The following is a 25,091-nucleotide window of genomic DNA, read 5'->3' on the forward strand; positions in this document are numbered from 1 at the left end:
TTTAACATTCTACAATAATTTATACAAGAAAATCATAAAAAGAAAAAAGGATGACAAACAAAGACTAACAAGACTCTGGAATAAAAGGGTTGGAGGTAGGAAATCCATCTTAAAATAGTAAAGTGATTCTAGAAAGGGAAAATACAATGGGAGTCAAAGCAGGAAGGAGTCCAAATGCTAAGACAAGAGCGAATTAAAGATTAAAGGCATCTTTAAGTTTACCTTTAAATTTTGCTAGAGAGTTTTCGATGCCTGATGAATTCCAAAGGGTCGGTGCAGTAACTGCAAAATCCGATGTGGAGGGATGGGACGACAAGTGGATTTTGTGATTGGGCTCTGAGTATTCTGGACGGAGTATAAGGAAATCTGGTTGATTGTTGTGAATCGCTTTGAAAGTTATTCTGTGTGGTCTGGGAAGCCAGTGTGCTTTTATTAAAAGTGGTGTGACCTGATCGTAATTTTTTTTTTTTTTGCATTTTCAATCATTTTTATTGTGGCGTTCTGAATGATTTGTAGACGTCTGATCGCCTTCTGAGTTGCAGTAGTCCAGGGAATGAATCAAGGTACATGCAAATATGTATCTGTGACCTGCTGGCCAACTGCTAGGTTTCGGACCTTCCCCTGTCCAGCTGCAGTCCTCTGGGGATGATGCAATGGCAAGGGTTAAATGTCGTGACCCTTGCCATGGTCTCAGAATCAGGGGAGAGCAGTGGTAATGCCCAAAGCCATTTGGGAAAGTTGATAGCACAACTGCAGAAATCGAATGCCCAGATTTTATTGAAATCAATTGCAATTTTCTGTGTAAACATTTATCATTTATTAGGCAACTTTAAATGTGCACAGCACATACACCACAATATAACAGCATCTGTATAAAACTACAGACAAATTCAGAGACATGCTGAAAACTCAAATACCAGATGATATCAGTGGGAGGGGTGAAAGGAAAGGAGCTGGAAGTAGAGAATGACAATGGGAGCAAATTTTCCTCCGTCCCCACAGGAACTCATTTTCCCGTCCCCCTCAAGTTCTTTTCCTGTCCCTGCCCCATCCCTGCAAGCTCCGTCCTCATCTGCACAAGCCTCAAGCACTTTAAAATCCTAAGTATCCGAGGCTTGTGCAGTTAAGGCAGCGCTTTTAGGAATGTGGCAGGGACAGTGACAAAGCTCGTGGGGGACGGGGACAAATTTGTCCTCGTGTCATTCTCTAGTTGGAAGGAGAATGTGGAGAAAGCGTCTTATGGAGCTTAATTCCTTCACTATGCAGTCCACGTAACTTTTGTCATCTTGGAGGTTTGGAATTATTTTATTTGGAGGGAGGGGTCCCATTGCAGTCAAACCAAAAATGCTTCAATGCAACTCTCAGAAAACAGATTTAACCTTCTTGACAGCCAACAGAGGGAAATCTTTTTAAACCATGCATGATGAATATTCATGAGGTATATCTTACAAACCAGAACAGTGTACTGTGGTTCGTCCCCTTCCCCTAGTTTCCCAAAGTCTGCTAATGCAACCTGAATTTTGTGGACCAACGCAATGGTTCAGCATATCAGGAGAAGGCTATGAAGAGCAGAGTAAAAAATGTTCCAAAGGAATGTTTCAAAATGGGTGTGCGGAGCCAAACTCACTCCCAACTTGGGACCCGACACTGACCAACGAAATACTTGGAGTCCTGAAGGAAGGGCGGGGTGATTTTTGAACGCCCCAGAAAAGGATTAAGTGTTGGGGCAGGCATGTCGGCATTCTCTGTTACAAGTACAGGCAGCCTTGTGAAAACCTAAGTGTGCTCATCTTTGCAAAATATTTGCCCTATTGACTCAGGTCCTCCCCATATAACTTGCGTTATCATTTAGCTTTAGAGACAAGAGGTACATTTGGAAAATGTATAAAGAAAATATAGAGTTACTGGATACCACAGAGAGCTCTCTTTAACAGCTGTCTGCAAATATTTTCACCATGATAATTCTTGCTGAGAGTAAATCACTGGGGTAAAGATAGCTCATGTGTGTCAGGGCTCAATGAGGTACTTTGGACTTTGTCTTGAGTTCATGGGCTTCTGCAGAAAACCCTTAACCCTGGAATTATACCATTAAAGAGACTAATGTTTAGTTAACAGCAGGTTTTGCAAGGAGTGAGGTAGAAATGAAATAGCTTTGAAGGGAATGACGCGTGGGTCTCCTTCCAACGCACTGCGTTAACTTTTACGGAAATGTGATCAGTCACTTGAAATCCAACCAGCTGATCAAGGGTTGAGGGCCTCAAGAAGAGAGATACCTTCCACTTCTGTAATAAATCAGGTTTACAAATGTGTTAGAACTATTTCACTGATCATAAACATGTTACTTATAATTTGTCAGATAGAACTTGTGCAGAATGAACACACATCAAGTAACACATTGACCCAGGCCTTCCTTAGAAGAGTTCAAATTGATTCTGGTCTATTATAGCACCAACTAATATATTTGTGTGTGTGTGTGTTTTAAAGTGATGTAAAGTCAATTATGCTCTTACTGATCTATAAAGAGAAACACTGAAGTTTATATAGCTTTAAAAGGATTCCAGTGCTCTATGATTTCAACAAAGATTGACTGCGGAAAAGTTCAAAGTTCAGCACTGGCCGGTCTAAAAACAGATTAGTGGGCTACAGCTTCAAGACTGCTGTTTCGGAGGTCAGACATTGTACAAGTTTCCACAGCTTATTTTCAAAGACTAAGACCTTATCTGTTTTTTTCGAACAACTACAAGAGAACTGACAAATACCGTGCACTATAGTTAAGAATGCAAATTAGATTTGACAGTCCGATTTCACTTGTTGTAACACGTTATAGCAGCACACCTGTCATAACTTTAAGGCCCCCTTTTTATCACTGTGAAACAATAAACTTTCTTTAAATGTGGTCCATCTCTGTATTGGAGGAACAGGGACCCGACACGGTCCGTGTTTCGAACAACACATCTTCCTCAGGGATCCAAGATATCCTCCTAGGGCCACAAAAAACTATTGATAAGCCAAACTGGAGAAACGTAGGTAGCCTAGAAACATGTATTTCTACTGTGGTTCTAGGCTACCTACATTTCTACAGCTTGGCTTATTGATAGTTTTTGGTGGCCCTAGGAGGATACCTTGGACCCCCTGAGGAAGATGTGTTGTTCGAAACACGGACCGTGTCAGGTCCCTGTTCCTCCAATACAAAGGTGGACCACATTTAAAGAAAGTTTACAATAAAGACTTGGCATCAAGCACATCGTTTCTGCAGTATTTTTTCTTGGTTTTCGTTTCACGACATCTACTGCGGTAAAAGATCTGACGCTCACAGAATTCCTATGCGCGTCGTAGCTTTTACTACAACGGCTGGTGATTAAAAAACCCTAATGCGGCTTGATAAAAGGGAGCCTACATTTTTTAAAAAATAAATGGCAATTCAGAAACTCTCTAACTTTGCACCAGTAAATCAAATACATCCTTGAGAAATTAAAAAAAAAAAAAAAAAAAATCAAAGCTATAAATTATCATTTTTCTTAGCAATATATACAGATTTAAATAATTAAATATTTTACACATATTCTTGCATAAAACTACATAAGAAAAGTGCACAAAGATTTCCCTTTGCTAAGGTCAACGGGATGAGTGCTCTCAGATTCGTGGCAGGAAATGTGTCACCGTCATGGTGGGGGAAACTTTATTCCCTTTTCTCGGTTTTCCAGTTTTGCTGAGCGCTACGAACATTCCTGGATATACATCCGATTCGTAAGCATTGTAGTTGTTTGGTAGCAGCACCTCCTTGAATGTACACTCCAGGCTGAAGTGTTTCTGGAATTAAAAAAAAAAAAAAAAATGACTTTACCTTGGTGCTTAGCCTTCACTGTGGAATGTAAATCTGTTGAAATGGGGGATTTTCAAATGATTTATTTATTCAGTTTTCTATACCGTTCTTCCAGGGGAGCTCAGAACAGTTTACATGAAATTATTCAGGTACTCAAGCATTTTCCCCTGTCTGTCGCAGTGGGGTCACAATCTATCTAATGTACCAGGGGCAATGGGGGGATTAAGCGACTTGTCCGGGGTCACAAGGAGCATCGTGGGTTGAACCCACAAACTCAGGGTGCTGAGGCTCCAGCTTTAACCACTGCACCACTCTAGAAATCAAAATGTAGTAAAAGTGAGCCAAGTGTAGGACAATAAAGCTATTGTGACATCACTAATGAGGTTGGCTCTTAGGCACTGGTGGAATGAAGCATTATGACATCACAATATCAGCTCTGGTTACCAGAGGCAGAAACTTGTGACACGATTTATTCATTCAGGGGAGCTTAGAACGGTTTACATGAATTAATTCAGGTATTTAAGCATTGTTCCCTGTCTGGCCCGGCGGGCAAACAATCTATCTAATGTACCTGGAGCAATGGAGGGATTAAGTGACTTGCCCGGGGTCACAAGGAGCAGCGTGGGTTTGAACCCACAACCCCAGGGTGCTGAGGCTGTAGCTTTACCCACTGCACCACACTGTCCCTATGGAATAGGCTCTCCTACTATAACTAAACGCAATGCATTTATAAACTATGCAATGCATTTACCATCAATGGATCGTTCCTATCTAAAGTGCTAGAGAATTATTGTGCAAAATAATTTCTGCAGTTGGGCTCCAGGTTGAAGTATGAGTAGGTGAAGGTCTCACAATACTGTAGTCATGCGTCAAACAAAGAGCATTTATTTCTCTTTAATTCACATGTCATTATTACTGACAAATTACACTGGACAATATGATTTTTGTTTCCATAATGAGAATGGGTGTTTCTTATAAATTTTCAGATGATAATTACAGAAAGCACGCCAACATTAAAAAGAAAAATAACGTATGGTTTTCCAGAAATTTAGAAAAATTTGTTACTACAGTAACACCCCCGCTTTTTTTTTTTTTTTTTTACAAAACTATAGCGCAGTTTTTAGCACTGGCCATGGCGGTAACAGCTGATTATTGGATAAGTTCCTGCTGGAACAGAACGTACGCTGGTAAAGCTAGTCTCAGTTAGGGCGCTGGTCTTTGACCTAAAGGCCGCCGCGGGTCTGATCCAGCAGCGGCAAATCTTATGTTCTCTCTGCATAATGGCATGCAATATTGTGTGAAACCTACACTTGACAAAAATAACCCCCCTTGTACTAAGCTGTAGTAGAGGTTTCTACCGCAGCCCGGAGCGTTAAATGCACCAACGGACTCATAGAATTCCTATGAGCACCAGAGCAGCGTCGGAGCATTTAGCGCTCTGGGCCGCAGTAGATACCTCTACCGTGGCTTAGTTAAAAAGGGCCATAATGTGCACAACAAGAAATTAATTTATTGCAATGTCCCATACAAAGGGTTCAATATAGAACTCTTAAGCATGTTATATATGTGACAATTCGTTATTCTCTTTATATTGAATCATTGTTTTGGGTAACCTTTAAAAAAAAAAATTGTCCATTTAACTAACTAAGACTAAGGGGTCCTTTTATTAAGGTTCACTAACCAATTTATCGCACGCTATATGCTAAGGCATCCATTTATCCCATGGGTGTATTAGAATTTAGCGCACCTTAAGAAAAGGACCCCTAAGGGAGCAATTCTATAAAGGATAAATATGCACAGGGACAAAAAGGTATGTGTGTTTACACAACTGCGTGTTCAGGGACAGAGTTTAGGCAGAATGCAGACAAAGCTGTGATCTATGTGTGTTATTCAGAAAAATGCAAGCGTCAGTGTCTGCCCCTTTAGCATGTCATAAAGACAGATGAGCTCTTATGTGTCTTCACAAAATACCCTTGCAATAGACACCTGCTTGGTCTTCACAGATACTCTGAACCAAAAGGGGGTCTTTTGGGATAATCAAAATGTCAACCATTTGAAATCTTCAACACAAACCAATGTATATGACTCGCATACATAGCTTCCCATAAGGATGTCATATATTTATGGGAAGATTTCAAACGTTTGCCATTTTGATTATCCATAAAGACCCCCTTTTGGTTCAGAGTTATTGTACTGTGGGTTAGATATAGTTAGAAGTGATCCGCTTTGGTCTTTTTCTGGTCTTCACAGATAGGCAGCCCTACAAAATAATCCTCTAAGGGGGAAAGTTATCAACGTGGGTTATTGTACTGTTGACCTCAGTTATTAATAAAAGATCTCGGTGGACAAAATGGAATCTGTGCTAAAGTAGCACAAGTTAGTGGTAAAATAATGTATCTTAACAGTAGCCCACGTTCAGTGGCGTGGTAAGGAGGGGGCGATGGGGATGGTTCACCCCGGGTGCCATCTTCCTACTTCTCCCCACCCCCGGACCTTTTTAACTTTGGTGTTCTCTCTGACGTCATGGCTGGGACTCACGCCTAGGAAGTGACATCGGAGAGATTACCTAAACTGACATGGGCAGTATGTTGGTGGCTATTTGTGCGCAGGGGGGGCAGGGAGGGGCACCACCACCCCGGCACCGCTCACCCTTGCAGTGCCACTGCCCATATTGGTAACTTCCCCCCTTAGTGTAGAGCGTTTGTCTCTGGTAATCAGAGCTGAGATTGTGATGTCATAATGCCTCATTCCACCAATAAGAGCCAACCTCATCAGTGATGTCACAATGGCTTCATTGTCCTATACAGTACTTAGGCTCACTTGTATTACATACATAGAGCAGTTGTTTCAATGTCTAGAGACATTTCTTTTTTCTTTAATTAAGGGGGAAAGTTATCAGCATGGGCTACAGCTAAGAAGGGCGATTTTACTTTTAAGCCCAGTTATTAGTAACTTAGGTCTCGTTGCATAAAATTGGACCAGGGCTAAAATAGCATGAGTTAGTGGTAGAGTAACACTTCTGAACAGTAGCTCATGTTGATAACTACACCCCTAAATGATAATTGTTCTCCTTTGAAAAAGAGCTAATATTATGGAGGGAAAAGGTGGAGCCTAGCTTTAAAAGCATAGTGCGAGCTAGGCATTATGTATATTCAGAGGCGCTTGTTAAACCGATAAAGTTAAGTGACAGCACGGGATCTCTCTTTTATGCGTATACTGAGAGTGTGTAAAGTTGCCCTACAGAGATGATAAGAAGGAGCAGTGGAGAAATGACTGATCAGTCACATGATTAATGATGTCATAGTGCGGTGTGTGGATTGATCCTTCATCGGTGAAATTTGTTTTCTATCCTGTTGTCCCCAAAGAGCTCAGAATGGGTTATAGGCTAAACAGAGCAAAAAAAGAAGTGGGGAGTGGGATAGACCACATCAGCCTTGGGGTAGACAATCTTTATTGGTATAAATCAATGCACGATAATAATACACATAAATCCACATTAAAAAAAAGTCCAAATAATGGAAAGTCTTGCTTTGGAATGATATCATCAATGACCCGACTCGGTCCATGTTTCGGCCTTCGAACGGGGGCCTGCTTCAGGGGTGTGGTATATAGGTCTAAGATCGCCAGCACTCTAGCGTTCTATCTTCTCTGATACAACTTCTCTCCTTCCGAATCCAAGCCCATCTTGCAGAAACAGGAAATTGCGTCGGGTTCCAAACCAGGACTTTCCATTATTTGTACTTTTTTATGTGAATTTTAACGTGAATTATTGAGCATTGATTTATACCAATAAAGATTGTCTACCCCAAGGTTGACGTGGTCCATGCCACTCGTGGATTTGCCATAATTTCAGTATAAATTTACAATACAACACTTCACACATACTAGGGGTCTAATACTACCTACCAGACTGTAGATAATCATGTCTCTCGTGCCCGAATGCACTAAAAATTGTCGCTAAAACCGAGTAGGTTCCTGTAGGCTGATTCCATGTCCGATTTTAAAGTGACAATCGATGCTCAACCAATTTTGTAAGTAAATTAGTTTTGCAGTGGTCGGCTATAATCCGACCCTACTAGTCACTGAAAAAGTGACTTTCACACAAGCACAGAGCTGGCAGGGGAAGTCCCAAAGCAGCCTTCTGCTGCTCAGCTCTTTGGGGCAAGAAAATCAATTTTTTTTTTAAATGGGCACAGATGATCTGCTTATGTTACACACGCACAATATCTGTCCACATTAAAAAAAAAAAATCACGCTGGCCCCACCAACAACCGTAGGGCCTCCTCCCCCCTGATGACAGCCGCTGCCAACCGCAGCCACTCTGATGACAGCCGCCGCTAGCCACGCACCCCAGTGACAGCCGCCGCACCCTACATGCACAACATCTATGCCCATTTTTTTAAAAATAAAAAAAAATTATCAACAGGTCTGCACCTGTTGGTTTTTTTTTTTAGTGTCGTTTGAGGTCATCGCTAAATATAGTGCATGGCGAAGCAATTTTAGGGCATCGATCAGTGGACTAGTTTTAATATTAATGACCTTGTTGTAATACTAATGAGGTCATTTGCATGGCAGAGTCGGCAAATGTACAAACACGTGGAAAAGCATTTGGTGGGCCATTGGGTTGGCAAATTAGGTCATCGCTAAACCAATCAAACTGGTTCAGAGACTAATCGATAGATGATCAGAGCATTTATCACTTATATAGCACTGAAAGGTGTAAGCAGCGCTGTATATTTTGACATTTATAGATGATCCCTGCTTGGAAGAGCTTAGAATCTAACTCGGACAGACAGACATGACATATAGGGTTGGGGATGCAGAACCCAAGGTGAGGAGTTAGGAATCGAAAGCACTCTCAAAGAGGTGGGCTGACATTTATAGACAGTCCCTGTTCAGAAGAGCTTACAGTCTAACTTGGACAGACAGACATGACATATAGGGTTGGGGATGCAGAACCCAAGGTGAGAGGAGTTAGGAGTCGAAAGCACTCTCGAAGAGGTGGGCTTTTAACTGGGCCTTGAACACTGCAGAGACGGAGCCCGCCATAGGGATTCGGGCAGCTTGTTCCAGCCACAAGGTGCAGCAAGGTAGAAAGGATGGAGTCTGGAGTTGGCAGTTGAAGAAAAGGGCACAGTTAGGAGGGACTTACCAGCTGAACGGAGCTCACGGGGTGGGGGGAGGGAGAAGAGAGATAGTGAAGGGCAGTTGAATAGGTGCATTTGTGGGTCAGTAAGAGAGGTTTGAATTGTAATCTGAAGGGCCTGCGAATCAGATTTTGGTCCAGCTAGGGTTTTACATGGGGATTGTCAGGATAAATTGAACATTACAGGTAATATTGCGTAGCACTGCCCTGGAAGCTGGCATGGAAGTGGTAAGGGTTGTTCGCAGGTTTAACCTTTGTATCACAAGCACTGTCTTGTTGCAACTGCTACTCTCACCCTGTTTGCTTGAACTGAATTGCACTTTCTTCTATCTCTTAGGACGCTGGATTGGATTGGAAGCCTCATCCCAAATGACATCAGCCTGACACGATCATATTAAACGGTGATGCCCAGGTAGCAGGGTGCTATGAAAGAGGCGCGGCAAAGGGGCATTCCTCTTTGAGCACCCCTTCAACTGGTGAGATACTATGAAGGATATTATTTGTGGGTTTGTGTATTTCCTTAAGGGAAGCCAGAATAATACTCACGGAAGGATGTTAAGGGATTCTGAGCAGGACCAAATTATACTGTCTATTACTGAGAGGGTCGTTATGTATCTGCTTTGTGAAGAGGAAGAGAGAGAGACATATAGGGGTCTTTTACTAAAGTGCAGTAAGATTGTGCAGTTACCATACATTAGTTGCAAAACCTAGCCGACACCACAATACTAGGTTACCAGACGTCTGGATTTCACCGGACATGTCCTCCTTTTAAGGTCATTTCTGGGGGTCTGGACGGCTTTTCAAAACCTGGCATTTTGTCTGGGTTTTGAAAAGCTATGTTGGGTGGGGATGGGCTGAACTAGGCAGGCCTGGAGGCGGGGTTAGGGGGTTCGAATTTTCTGAAAGGAAAATCTGGCAACCCTACACAATACCACATGGCACTATATTATTTGCAGTGCCAGATTGTCTCCTTCTGTGGTGATCATATTGATCACCAGAGCTGAGATTGGGAATGGAGGGAGATCTGAACCCATCCCAGTGCACTACAGCCCAAGGGGTGGTGGGGAGTGGGAAGAAAGTTTCTAGTGATATGTTAGTGGAGCTTGGGCTTGGGGAAGGGCTTCTCTGACTGGAGGAATGGGGGTGGGTGGGGGGAAATGACAAGAGGGTATGTATAGAAACAACGGGAGTGCATCCGAGGCCATGCTATCAGACTGCCGGTAATGCAGTTGCACTTATCCCCTTCTCTTGAGGTGGTTAGAACTCCTGCCTCAGCACCATGAACTTGTGGCTTCAATCCCTGAGCTGCTGCTTGTGACCCTGGGGAAGAAACTTAATTTTCTGTTTCCTCAGGTACTGTGGTTAGATTTTGAGCCCGCCAAGGCAGATAGGGAGAAACCGCTTTGAATAGAAGTGGTATATAAGAAATGTCAATAAATAAATAAGTGTATCCATACTATCAGCAACTTAGAAACACTTTGCCTCAGCATGTAAGAGAGGAAAATGATTTGAGTCGTTTTAAAGAGTTTCCTTTTTAAAGATGCTTTTAATCTTTAAATTACGTTCAAATTTTACATTCGTCTCCTTCCAGGTTTCCACTTTTCCCTGCCTAATGTTCTTTCCATTTATGGTTCTCCTCTGTACTTTAAAGCATTGAATTGTTCTTCTGTCCCTTTTTACCTTGTGTATTGATTAGTCAGTCTAACCCCACTGATTGTTGGTCTAACCCAGTGGTTCCCAAACCTGTCCTGGGGGACCCCCAGCCAGTCAGATTTTCAAGATATCCCTAATGAATATGCATGAGAGAGATTTGCATACCTGTCACTTCCATTATATGCAAATCTCTCTCATGCATATTCATTAGGGATATCTTGAAAACCTGACTGGCTGGGGGTCCCCCAGGACAGGTTTGGGAACCACTGGTCTAACCCATTATTTTAAATTTTAAATGGTATGTCTAAATATATGCTTATATTTTTTATTAATGTTGTATCTCGCTTAGTAAAACTAAACAAGCGATTGATTCATCAAACTAAAATAAACTTGAAACTTATGACAACAAGCATTCAGTGCCAACCCACATGCCAGCTGTCACAGCCAGGCACACCTCTGCATTGCCATACCACACCCTACTTTCGTTAGAGAGCTAGTACAGATTTTGCTACCATGGTAGATGTTGGCAGAGGTCTGAACTAATGGTCTACTGCTTAGTAAACTCATGCCAGCTGATTTAATGCAGTTAGTAGAAGAGCCCCACAGAAATAACTTTTTTAGTTCTACAAATGCTTTCTTTTGTGGCACATTATAATTGAAATGATTAAATTGCAAAACCAACAAAAAATTAAATTTGAACGTTATTTATTGCTCTGTGTGGGTAATTGTAACAACGGTGAAATTAAAGTAGATAGGCTAGAATTGCTAATAAATGCAATGGATGCGCTTGTTTCGGAGTGCAAACGCGGCTCGATAATCGACAACCAAACACGCATTTCATCATCCACCATCTGCAGTCGTTCTCTTTTTGTAAAATTTAATTTCAGGCAGAGCTGAAAATCCAAGTTCGCAAAGTTAGGAAGATCCAAATGGTAACAAAGCCTTGATTGTTTTGTTGTTCAAGTTAGGACAACTACTGCAAAAAAAATAAAAATTAAATGACTTGCCATTAGTTTTCAAGGACCAAAGAATGATGCTTGTCGGGGGGGGTTTGCATCCTTACGCACACAGACGCTCATAACATTGACAGACTCTTGCATTTGCCACGTACATATTCTAGTGCAGTGTTTTTCAACCGCTGTTCCGCGGCACACTAGTGTGCCGCGAGATGTTGCCTGGTGTGCCGCAGGGCCCGGAGCTGACAGGGGGCCCGAGGCAGGGGCGCCAGTAGCTCGCCAAGGCAAAGTGAGTCGATCACCCAGGACTCACTTTGTCTTGGCGATCTAATCTATGGAGCCGATAAGTCTTCTTCTCCCCGACGTCAATTCTACAGTCGGAGAGGAAGTTCGGGCCAGCCAATCGCTGCCTGGTTCGGGCCAGCCAATCGCTGCCTGGCTGGGCGGAACTTCCTCTCCGATTGTAGAATTGACGTCAGGGAGAGCATGCGTCGGCGTCGGCTTTGGGGCCTGTTATCCATTGGTGGGTCCTGTTCCCCAATGGCAGCGGCAGTGGCAGTGGCTTGGGGAACGGCAGGGAGAAAGAAAGAAAGGGGGCAGGCAGGGAAACAGAAGGAAAGAAGAGAAACAGAAAAAAGAAAGAAAGGTCAGGGAGAGAGGAAGAAAAAGTTGGGGGAGGGAATGAGGTGTGGAGGAGAGAAAGCATACAGGCTGATAGAAGGGAAGAAAGATTGGATGCACAGTCAGAAGAAGAAAGTGCAACCAGAAATCACCAGACAAGGTAGGAAAAATGATTTTATTTTAAATTTAGCAAAGTGGAGGCAGTATTACCACAGTTTTCAAAGGAATTTGCCCAAATAACTTAATAGTTAACTGGGTAAATTCCCAGAGATGAAAACTTCCCTTCACTTACTATGCACAGTTCTGAATTTATATCTGCTGTCTATATTTTACAATATGGTCACCTTTTACTAAACCGCAATAGTGGTTTTTAGCGCAGGGAGCCTATGAGCGTCAAGAGCAGCGCTGGACATTCAGCGCAGCTCCCTGCGCTAAAAACTGCTATTGTGGTTTAATAAAAAGGATGGAGGGTATATTTGTCTATTTTTGTATGCTATAAAAACCAAATACAGAGAGAGACTGAGAGCTGTTGACGAAGAGCTACGTGTGTGTCTTTCTTCGATTCCAGCCAGAATATCAGCTTTGTGTTCAGCCAAACAGGCCCAGGTTTCGCACTGAATAAAGTATTTTATAATTTTTATTTCATAATAAAGTAATTATAAAATACTTTCTTTGTGTTTATTTGATTCCTATTCAAGAGAATTACTTTATATATAGTCAATATAGGCAGAGAGTTAAATTTTTTAACATTTTCTTATGGTGGTGTGCCTCGTGATTTTTTTCATGAAACAAGTGTGCCTTTGCCCAAAAAAGGTTGAAAAACACTGTTCTAGTGTATATTTATGAAGGGAATTTTAAAAATAAAGTAAAATTATGGCATCTCTTTGGGGCACACACTTTGAGAGACACTGCATTTAGAGAATAGGTGAGTGGATGTTTTTATTATCAAGATGCCTTTAATAAATACTTAGCTGGTTGGAAGAAAATTAATGACAGTAAGAAGGACAGACCGAAGGTCCATCAAGCCCAGTATCCTGGTTCCAACAGTGGCCAACCCAGGTCCCAAGTACCTGGCAGAAACCCAAAGAGTAGCAACATTCCGGAGCTGAGATTGTGATGTCATAATGCCTCATTCCACCAATGCCTAAGAGCCAACCTCATCAGTGATGTCACAATGGCTTGATTGTCCTATACTTGACTCACACAAGAACATACGAGCTGCAATACTGGGACAGACCTAAGGTCCATCAAACCCAGGTCAGATGGCTGGACCCATCGAAAACAACACAAAACCGATTTTGTTTTAGATCCGCAGTTCCTCAAGTCCCTAGGACTCGAGCACGAGTCGATGGCATCCAACAACAACTTAATGTAGTTTATGATTAGCTTTAGAAGGTAACCCTTTTGAAAGGTTACCTTCGAAAGCTAATCACAAACTACATTAACACTGGCTTTTACAAAGCTGCAGTAGAGGTTTCTACCACAGGCCGGCGAGGTAAATGGTCTGACGCTCATAGAATTCCCATGGAAGCTGTACTAAGCCAAATCGACAAGTTAAATAGTGATAAATCACCTGGACTGGATGGTATACATCCCAGAGTACTATAAGAACTCAAACATGAAATTGCTGACCTGCTGTTAGTGATCTGTAACCTGTCGCTAAAATTGTCTGTAGTATCTGAAGATTGGAGAGTGGCCAATGTTACGCCAATTTTTAAAAAGGGTTTAAGGGGAGATTTGGGAAATTACAGACCGGTAAGCCTGATTTCAGTGCTGGGCAAAATGGTGGAAACAATAATAAAAAATAACATTGTGGAACACGTAGACAAACATAATTTAATGAGACAGAGTCAGCGTGGTTTCAGCCGAGGGAGATCTTGCCTCACCAATTTGCTTGACTTCTTTGAAGGTGTGGATAAAGGTGAGCCGGTTGATTTAGTGTATCTAGATTTTCAGAAAGCTTTTTATAAAGTTCCTCATGAGAGGCTCCTGAGAAAATTAAAGAGTCATAGGATAGGTGGCAAAGTTCAGTTGTGGATTAGGAATTGGTTATTGGATAGAAAACAGAGGGTAGGGTTAAATGGTCATTTTTCTCAATGGAGGAGAGTAAACAGTGGAGTGCCGCAGGGATCTGTACTGGGACCGATACTATTTAACTTATTTATAAATGATCTGAAAATTGGAACGACGAGTGAGATGATTACATTTGCAGATGACACTAAAGTGTTCAAAGTCGTCAAAACGCAAGCGGATGGTGAAAAACTGCAGGCAAACCTTAGGAAATTGGAAGACAGGACGTCCTAGTGGCAGATAAAATTTAATGTGAACAAATACAAAGTGATGCACATTGTGAAGAATAACCCAAATCATGGTTACTGGATGTTAGGGTCCACCTTGGGAGTTTGCACCCAAGAAAAGGATCTGGGTGCCATTGTAGACAATACGATGAAACCTTTTGCCCAATGTGCCAAACAAGCCCAAAAAAGCAAACAAGATGGTAGGAATTATTAAAAAAGGGATGGTTAACAAGACTAAGAATGTTATAATGCTTTTGTGTCTGAGTAGGTAGAACTGATGTTTCAGCCTGAGGAAAGCGGCAGCCTGATGGCTGAAATGTCGGTTCTTCCTACCTGCACAACTGCAACAATCTTGTGTTGGGGGCTATTTTAGAGCATTTGTTCAGCATGGACACGCCTAAATGCTGATTTTAGGGTCTCTGTTCACTTGTGTACATGCCCTGGGATGCACAGATTCAAAGGGGCAGGGGGTTGAAGGGGATTGAAGGGTATAGGTACAGGTATTAAATGAATAGGGGATGAAAGACTTAGGTAAGGTCCAATGACCTGTGGACTGCTGGACACGATGGACCCCTGGTCTGACCCGGCAGAGGCAATGCTTATGTGCTTATGGGGTTCTGGGTAAACCAAAGATATTAAACGTGCATGTCCTATTTAGCATGGAATTCACGTATGGGGTTATTTTTATTTCGTATTTCCCCCAAGACTGTTCATTTTAGTCATTTAGTCATTTTAGGTTTCGTAGAGGTGCAATCGTACTTAGCTTTCTGGTTGTAAAACGATCCCCAAAAAACGTTAAACCGGTGGCTCTTCTCCAGGCAGTTTTTTGAAATCTGTCACTTTTGTGTAACCATCAAAAACTTGCACGTGTAGGTGGTGAAAATTGACGCCTGCACGTACAAGCCACTGAGTGATACCGCTTTTCTTCTGCATGCGTTTTTTTGTAAAATGGCGGCCTCTACCACATGTATGAGAAAATGCACATGCGTGTTCTTACATGTGTTTTACAGCCGGGGTGGTAACGTCTCTGACGCCCATAGAGTTCCTATGAGTGGAGGAGCTGTTACCGCTGCGGCCGGCACTATAAGCTTTTGTAAAAGGGGAGTGTCAGTGTTCAGTTGCCCTATTTTAAAACATCTTGAGTTGGATGATCCATTTCCAAACTAAATGCCCTACTTATGAGTCTTTATGGGTCAATTTGGATCCCCTTGAGAAAGTGGAAAACAGAGAATAGGGTGTATTTTGGGGGAATTACCTGTTACCTCAGTACACAAAAGGATTTGCGGTTCATATGGACCTGCTAAACCATATGGGTGGTCCACAATCTGTTCTTGAACCCAGTATGTACATGCTCTGGTTGGAAATGCAAAGGATGGCGCATCAAAGGCACAGAGTAGCTGATCTGAAACCACCCACCCACCTCTCATATTTGATCATTCCTGTAGACTAACAACAGAGAGAGCACACGGTGACTTGGAGTGACAGTGCCTCTGGAACAGGCTGGTTTGTTTCCATTGACGCCAAGGACCAGAGCAGCAGCTCCTTTTGGTACTTACAGAGCCGTACAGCTTGCCTTTGGTATTCATGGCTAAGAAGAGAGCACTTCGCACTCCAAATATGCTCACCACGCCTCTGTCCACTGGGGAGATTTCTAGCAGACCTGGAGGAAGGAAAGGATAGATTTTATTGGCTGCAATGCCGTCGTCAGCCCACTGGAACAGCATTCTGGTAGATTTTTTTTCTGATTTCTTGAAGGAAGCAAAATCTTATATCAGTTGCCACTCCTCAGCATTTCTCAGTCTAGCCAGTTGCAGTCACCATTTTAACCTGTCAAGCAGATCCAAGCTATCAGTTTGCTAGGAAAAAGTGAAAAGCTTGGACATAGGGTGGGAAAGGGAAGATCATTTTATTCCCTGCTTGCTCACTTATATTTACAAATCTGTAAGAAAGCATCTTATCCTGGTTGACCTCTTCCCCCCCCTCCTCCCCCACTTATGATTTATTGCTGCTGTTAAAAAGGGCAACGTGAAGTTTGTGAAATTGTAAGTATTTGTCATCATTGAGTCAGAGTCCTAATCCTGGTGCTTCAGCTGGGTATCAGATAGAGACAGGGGGCCAAGGGGTTAAGTCACTAACAGCTGCTTTTCTGCTAGACCTGATCTACTTTTGCAAGTTTGTTTTCTCCCTATGGAATTCCAAGTTGCAAAAAAACAAAACAAAACCCCAAAAACCTGACACAAAAGCAGCCTAAATTAGTGCACATCCAGATGTTGGGATGCACAAACACCTGATTTCCTTCCACCAGCAGGAAAATTACACATATGTATATCTAGCATGGAGCGACTGACTTCCCTCTTAATAAAAGAAACTGCAAAGTGTGTATTTCTCATTGCTTCAGGATAGGAGCTCTGTCTAGCTTGCAGTGAACATCCAAACATCATTTCAGTCTGAAAGGGAAGAATGTATAATCATCAGGGAAAGATTATGCATTTGTGCAGAAAACCTCATTTCTGCCACTGATAGCATTTAAGGAGGGATAAAATCAGAAATGCCACATTTCTCTTTAACATTCCCCTCAATTCTCCTATCAAACAGAGACTTTTACATACTGACTTTCAAATGCTTGACAATTGCTGTAAGAAGACAATTGGCATTAGCGTAGAATGTTATTTGAATTTAAAGGGCTTGTTTCCCACTGGGCTATGTTATCCTTTAAGTGACATAATCTGGATGGATCTGATGCCTAGCAAAATTCCAACAATATGGGATGAGGGATGCAAGACTTCACAAAATTCTTCAGCCTGCTTAAAGGACTGCGAAAGTTTAGGACACTTGCGTTGAATGTCATCTTTGTCACATTAAGTTAGTGTCCCAAATTGGGGGCTCAGGATGAGCACAGAAGCCCCATAACTCACCCCCTCCCCAATTCACCAAACACTGTCAGAATAAAATGAACTTACTGTATCGATTTTCATTGTGGCTCCCATTTATTCTGCCATCTGGTAAGACTTGGATATGAAACCCAATGCCCACATTGCAATATAGACGTCGTTGCCTCTTGATCCCCAGCAGGTAGTCACTGTCCTGGCCGCTCTCCCTCTTCTCCCCCTGGATTCTCCCCATCGACCGGGAGAAGAAGGTCCCCCAGTGCCATTCCAGAGTGTCGTTTCTTTGGGAGGAGAAGGGAAAGCAGCGCGCCAGACCCAAAACCAGTCCTAGAAGCAAAATTGGCAAGAAGGCTGATTGAATAGTCATCCTGATCATCATGGCACCACACGTGGTGCAGGCGATCTAAAAATACCACAACTGGAGCTCAACTTTATACTTAGATCAAAGTAAAGCCAGTGCTCAGTTCCAAAAAAGAGCAGTGATTTCCTCTGGGAGCTTGCATGGAGACGTCCTTCTTCGGGGAGGAGGTGCACTGGGAGGGGGGGGGGGATCCACTCCAGGAAAGTTTCTTCGAACTTGATCTCATATAAGCTGGAGAAGACTTCTCCGAAGTGCTGATCGTCTATAGCAAGCTCAGCCATAGCTCTTTACCCTTCTCCAGGGTATTTATATCCATCTGTTGGTACCAATTACATCATCACCTACTGCTGTAAGTTGCATTCAGTTCCCTTTAACACAAGTCAAATTAACACCCTTAGATGTTAAACAAGCTCAAATGGCTTGAGAGGGGCAATTTGACGAGGGTGGGTTGTTTTTCTCTCTCCAAACTAGCAGGAAAGACCAGCATTAAAAGAAATGTCACATTCTGAATTGCTTAGATAAAGCTTTCAGGGCTTACGAATGTTAATGCAGAGAATGCAGAGCACACTTTCAACACAATGTCTGACTTTGTGGAAATCTGAGGAATTTGGGCCTTTGCTGTTTCCAGGCGACATCGTTTACAGTTTGCTGTGTCCTAAAAAAAAAAAAAAAAAAAATTTCCCTTCATTAAAAGCCAAGCTAGATTTTGCATGGGAGGCTCAAACATGAGAAAAATTAAAGAAGCATAATCACCCCCACCCTCCAGCAAAAAAAACCCCCAAAACTGTCCTGCATTTAACAGTGCTAAAGAAATCTCCCTTTCAAATTGAACAATTTAAAAGGCCAGAACATTTATTGGGAATAAATCGTGCAGGGATGTTCCATGCTTGCAGAAGCTAATTTATTTTCTCTATTTTTAAACTACAGTATATCATGCATTGTTCAGACCTTAACAGAAGCTGAAATTCAAACTTGTCTTACTGAATAGCAACAGACTTGTGAGACTTGAAGCTCATACTCCAGTTCCCTAAATTCAAATTTGGCCTGATAGTTCTGTGGCTCCTTGAATTGCACGGCCATGTGCAACTTCCTAGTCTGATTCTTTTTTTTTTATTTCATGTAGCATGAAGTGAGCAAAAAGGACATTAAGAGTGATTTCTCTGGATTAATATTCACCAAAGTTGGCATAAGTGAGTCAAGATTCTCTAGTCTCTGAATTTTTTTTTTTTTTATTAACAAGTTAACAAGATCCTCCTGCTGTTAAAAGGAGGGAGGAGAAAGCACAAACGCCCTGGGGAGGAAGACAAAACACATAGGTGTGAAAATCACTGGGTTTTGTTAAATTTGGGATAGAAAATGTTCCCTTGGGCAGTTCTGCAGCAAAGTAACATCACCTGGCACAAGTGCCTTCCCTTCAATTCAGGTCTTCTTCCCTCCTTCCCTCCTCTCTACTTGAGGAAGAACTGTGGCTCACTGGTTGAGCTGTTGCCTCTGCACCCAGAGGTGGTGAGATCAAATCCTGGTGCTACTTCTTGTGACCCTTTGGAAGTCACTGAATCCTCCAGTGCTCACCACTTTGAATGCCAAAGCCACAAAAAGGCAGTATACAGGTCCCCTTTCTCTTACTATTTGGGGTTCCAGAATCTTGCTTACTCTTTGAGGATGCCACATAGAATGCTGTGGCTCAGTGGTTGGGCTCTGCCTCTGCACCCAGAGGTTGTGAGATCAAATCCCGGTGCTACTTCTTGTGACCCTTTGGAAGTCACTGAATCCTCCAGTGCTCACCACTTTGAATGCCAAAGCCACAAAAAGGCAGTATACAGGTCCCCTTTCTCTTACTATTTGGGGGTTCCAGAATCTTGCTTACTCTTTGAGGATGCCACATAGAATGCTGTGGCTCAGTGGTTGGGCTCTGCCTCTGCACCCAGAGGTTGTGAGATCAAATCCTGGTGCTGCTCCTTGTGACCCTGGGCAAATCACTTAATTCCCCCCCCCCCCCATTGCCCCAGATACATTAGATAGAATGTGAGCCCACCAGGACAGATTATTTATTTAAAAAATTTGTATACCGCTTAAGTTCTAAGTGGTTTCCAAGCAGCAAGCATTCATAAAATTAAATGACTTTCAACCATCTTGTCCACATACAATATTTTCTGCAACCTACATATAAGCAATAACAAGCAGCTTGCATAATAAAGTTTCCAAGAACTGAAACATTACATTACATTAGAGATTTCTATTCCACCATTACCTTGTGATTCAACATATGAAACTTAATGCAACCTCTACATACAGTCAACAAACAACTGAGTTTTTAGTAATTTCTTGAGCTTAGGGCAGTCTGTACATAGCCTTCATTGTCCAACCAAAGCATTCTGTAAATTCACTCCGGCTACCGAAAACATTTTAGATTTTGTGGCTCTTTCCATGGTAGCTCTTAATTCCATGGCTCCTACTCACTCAATGACAAAACTCTTCCATATGGAATCTCTATCAATAAAGATGCCATAATGAAGAGTTTAGCCATTGATTGATTCTCTGTCAATTAAGATCCCTTACGGAAGCATCTCATTCATTTCCCACTCTTCTTGTTTGATATCTGTATCTTTGTGGGATTTTTGCATCACTCTCCTTTGTGGATGGTCAATCACCACGCCATTTAAACAATTTAAAAAATTAAGTTGTGCATGAATTTAGGTTAGACATCATTAGATGTCTGCAATTAGGGCGTCTGGAGGTGCTATTTATAGAATTTGACCCTTAGTGCACAGTAAGTGTAACGTACTAGCTGACTAATGCTTTCATGTGCATTCTCAGCACATGCCGTGCCCCGATAAGGAAAATACAAATAAAGTCAGTTGCACATGGTTTAACCTGAGAAAACAGGCAAACTACCCCAAACCTATTAATGCGGGTGCATGCCAGCAAGTTTCTGGGCATTAGCTATGCATTAAGGACCAGATGCAATCAATGGCACCTAAAAAACTCGGTGCCAAAATAAATAGAGCTAAGCGCTTTTCTAGAAACGGCGCTCAAATTTAAGTGCTGTTTACAGACCAGCTTTAGGGCCGGGAACTTTAGGCATGGCCATTTCTACCAACTGAAACACGGCATAAATCCTTGTGCGAAAATTGCAGGAATGCCCTTGATCCACCTACGACCCTCCCGTGGCCACAGCCTCTTTTTGGAACTGTGCATAAATTGTACTTGCGCTTCCTGCACCTAAATATATACTAGTAAATTTTAGTTAAGTCCAATATGTACAACGATTGCTTGTTAAGATCCTCATTCAATTAAATTGCACATTCAAATTGGGCAGGCACCCAGATTTTTGAGTGCAGTTTTTAGCGACTTTTACAGAATTAGGCTGTAACCCCCAAATTCTGTATATGGCGCCTCGGTGAGCATAGCGGATTTGCGTGCACAACTTAATTGAATAATTGGCACTAATTAAAAACTTACACACATAACTTGGAAAGCATGATTCTAGGAAAAGCACGTGCCAGTTGCAGTGTGTGAATTTGAAAAGTAGCGGATCGTGGACATCTCTAAAAGTTATGTGCATTGGCCAATCCACACAATTTTTTTCCTAAATTCTGAGCGTTATTTTGCCACTGTAGCTGAAAAGAGTGTTATCTTATTTCCTTAAGTGCCAATTTGCAGAAACAAAATTCTATGTTTTTTTGACATTGTTTCAGATCATTGATTGAACCATATCCACGTCATTCGCTTCTTAGCTGGGCTGAGATCTTTTCGGCACCCCCTCTTATGTACAGGTATTTAGGCCTGGTTTTAGCTGGCTTTAATGGGTGTCCCTAAGTTATGCGATGCACACAGGTGCTATGTGTAATTCTATAAAAGGCATGCACACCTTGTAGGATCGCATTAAGATGTGGCGAAGTTTTGTAGGGGTCAACAAGGAATGCATATTTCCATGTGCAGATGGCATTCTTCTACTTATCCCAATTAGCCGTGACTCTAATGACACAATAATATCAAATGGAATAGACAAAATACAGACCTGGGCTTCATCCAACAAACTTAAACTAAACACAGACAAAACCCAAAATTCTGTGGTTCCATAATGCTGTACACATGGTTCCTAAACTCTAACCTCCGGATCCACACTGGATATCAACAAGACGTCCAAGGTACCGGGAAAGATGGTAGAGGCGCTGATAAAGGACCGCATCATTGATCAACTTGACGGACACAATCTGATGAGGACCAGCCAGCATGGCTTCAGCAAAGGAAGATCTTGCTTGATGAACTTGCACTTCTTCAAGGGAGTAAACAGGCAGATAGACAAGTGTGACCGGTCAACATCGTTTATCTGGATTTCCAGAAGGCGTTCGACAAGGTTCCATATGAACGACTACTTTGAAAAATTGCAAGCCGTGGAATCGAGGATGAAATACTCACGTGGATTAAAAACTGGCTGGCAGATAGGAAATAGAGAGTGGGGGTAAATGGACAATACTCGGACTGGAAACGTGTCACGAGTGGAGTGCTGCAGGGTTTGATGCTTGGACCCTTGCTCTTCAACATATTTATAAACGACATGGAAATTGGTACGATAAGTAAAGTGATTAAATTTGCAGATGATACGAAGTTATTCAGAGTAGTGAAGACGCAGGAGGATTGCAAAGACCTGCAAAGGGACATAAACACGCTCGAGAAATGCTCCGCGACATGGCAAATGAGGTTTAACGTGGATAAGTGTAAAGTGATGTACGTCAGTAACAAAAATCTTATACATGAATACAGGATGTCCGGTGCAGTACTCGGAGAGACCCCCCAGGAAAGAGACTTGGGAGTACTGGTCGACAAGTCAATGAAGCCGTCTGCGCAATGTGCGACGGCAGCAAAGAGGGCAAACAGAATGCTAGGAATGATTAAGAAGGGGATCACGAACAGATTGGAGAAGGTTATCATGCCGTTGTACCAGGCCATGTGGTACGCCCTCACCTGGAATACTGCATCCAGCACTGGTCGCCGTACATGAAGAAGAACACAGTACTACTCGAAAGGGTCCAGAGAAGAGCGACTAAAATGGTTAAGGGGCTGGAGGAGTTGCTGTACAGCGAAAGATTAGAGAAACTGGGCCTCTTCTCTCTAGAAAAGAGGAGACTGAGAGGGGACATGATCAAAACATTCAAGATAATGAAGGGAATAGACTTAGTAGATAAAGACAGGTTGTTCACCCTCTCCAAGGTGGAGAGAATGAGAGGGCACTCTCTAAAGTTGAAAGGAGACAGATTCCGTACAAACATAAGGAAGTTCTTCTTCACCCAGAGAGTGGTAGAAAGCTGGAATGCTCTTCCGGAGTCTGTCATAGGGGAAAACACCCTCCAGGGATTCAAGACAAAGTAGATAAAGACAGGTTGTTCACCCTCTCCAAGGTAGGGAGAACGAGAGGGCACTCTCTAAAGTTAAAAGGGGACAGATTTCGTACGAACGTAAGGAAGTTCTTCTTCACCCAGAGAGTGGTGGAAAACTGGAACGCTCTTCCGGAGTCTGTCATAGGGGAAAACACCCTCCAGGGATTCAAGACAAAGTAGATAAAGACAGGTTGTTCACCCTCTCCAAGGTAGGGAGAACGAGAGGGCACTCTCTAAAGTTAAAAGGGGATAGATTTCGTACAAACGTATGGAAGTTCTTCTTCACCCAGAGAGTGGTAGAAAACTGGAACGCTCTTCCGGAGTCTGTCATAGGGGAAAACACCCTCCAGGGATTCAAGACACAGTTAGACAAGTTCCTGCTGAACCGGAACGTATGCAGGGCACTGGTCTTTGACCTGTGGACCGCTGGGCACGATGGACCACTGGTCTGACCCAGCAGCAGCAATTCTTATATTCTTATGACTCCACCCTATCGTATGAATCTCAAATATTCAATCTAAGGAAGAAAACCTTCTACAGTATGAAAAGACCAAGGGCTCCTTTTACTAAGGTGCGCTAGCGTTTTTAGCGCACGCACAAGATTAGCACGCGCTAGCCGAAAAATTACCACCTGCTTAAAAGGAGGCGGTCACGGCTAGCGTGCCTTTGTAAAAGGAGCCCTAAGAGCCATCAAGTCCTTTTTTCAAGAGCGGCACTGAGCAAACTACAGATGATTGAAAACATGGCGGTCAGACTAATATTCAAAGAAAAACTTTGACTCTGTCTCACCCTACTGTCAAAACTCATATCACCTTCAAACTATCGTGCGTAATGTTTCAAATCGTATATGCAAAAACTTATTTGTCAACACCTGGTCTACGTCAACCAGAAAAGTGAAATTGCTTCAAATGCTACTCCTGTCTCCCAAATGCGTATTCGACTCACTCTTCATCTTTTGCCACAGACTATTCAAAGCAGCTGACACAAAATATGTAAAGATGACTAATATGCCACAGAAAATATGTTTTCTAATCCCTACGTGCCTATCTCAGCTTGTGAAATACCTCTTATAAAATGATCACCCCCCATTTCTGTGCCACTCAGCGGTAAGCATGTCAGGGGGTGGATTTGGGGTGACTTAATTGCATTGCTTATATAATATCTTTTTTTTTCAGCAGAAGAATATTTGATCAAATTAATGGATACAACTAATGTTTTTAAAAAAAGGTATCTTGAAGGCCCTGGATAGCTGAAGAAACATTAATCTACCCTATTCAGGTCCTGCTCTGAATTGGGCTTGGTGATCCCTTCTTTTCCCATGTTCTTAACATCTGGACATGAGCTAAGGAAGCATCTAAGGAGATCGGAGCCCTGATAGGACAAAGCCAAAGGAATGCTGTACAGGAGGTTTATTAAAGTGGGCCCTAGAATTGTCTGGGAAAAGCAGTGCTGGGTTCTCAGAGGCAAGTTTGCCGTAAGAAACTTCATAGGGTGTTTAAAAAATACGGAAAGGGCACCAGAAATGTTTTTGAGATCTCATGTGTCAGAGTCAAGAAGATTGCTCCATCTTGTTTTCCTTTTTTAGATGCAGGATGAGTAGTTATCATACTGTTTAGTATTCTTATGTTAATGCTTTTTATTCTGTAGTGTTTTTAATTTTATATGTATTTTTGGAGCCCGCTTAGGTTTAGGGTAGACCAACTTAGGTGCTATTTTAAAGACACGGAGGTTCTTACTTATCTTTGTAAAATGCTGGCATGGGCTTGTACCCCCGCTCGAGTATAATTGCAAGCATGCATGCTGATTAAAGTATTTTATAATCAGTGCTCATATGCATGAACTCCACACCCTTGGCACGGAAGGAAGAAATTTGTCCCCGTCACCGCCCCGTCCCCTCGACTACTGTTCCCGTAGCATCCATACAAGCCTTCCTTATAAATCAAAGTTCTGGCTGCTAAACTAGAG

At 42.4% G+C, this 25,091-nt stretch overlaps 1 protein-coding gene across 1 annotated transcript; it reads right to left on the bottom strand.

The window, feature by feature from the left end:
* Positions 1-3,581: 3,581 nt before the first annotated feature.
* Positions 3,582-17,763, bottom strand: FGF4 (fibroblast growth factor 4). Its single transcript, XM_033928071.1, has 3 exons — positions 17,457-17,763; positions 16,053-16,156; positions 3,582-3,810 (listed from the first exon to the last, which is right to left on the bottom strand). The coding sequence occupies exons 1-3, from the start codon at positions 17,761-17,763 to the stop codon at positions 3,634-3,636; spliced, it is 588 nt and encodes a 195-aa protein (XP_033783962.1). The 3' UTR covers positions 3,582-3,633.
* Between the last annotated feature and the right edge of the window lie 7,328 nt (positions 17,764-25,091).

The sequence above is a fragment of the Geotrypetes seraphini genome, chromosome 19 (genome assembly GCF_902459505.1).
Source record: "Geotrypetes seraphini chromosome 19, aGeoSer1.1, whole genome shotgun sequence".
In the NCBI taxonomy this organism is placed as follows: Eukaryota; Metazoa; Chordata; class Amphibia; order Gymnophiona; family Dermophiidae; genus Geotrypetes; species Geotrypetes seraphini.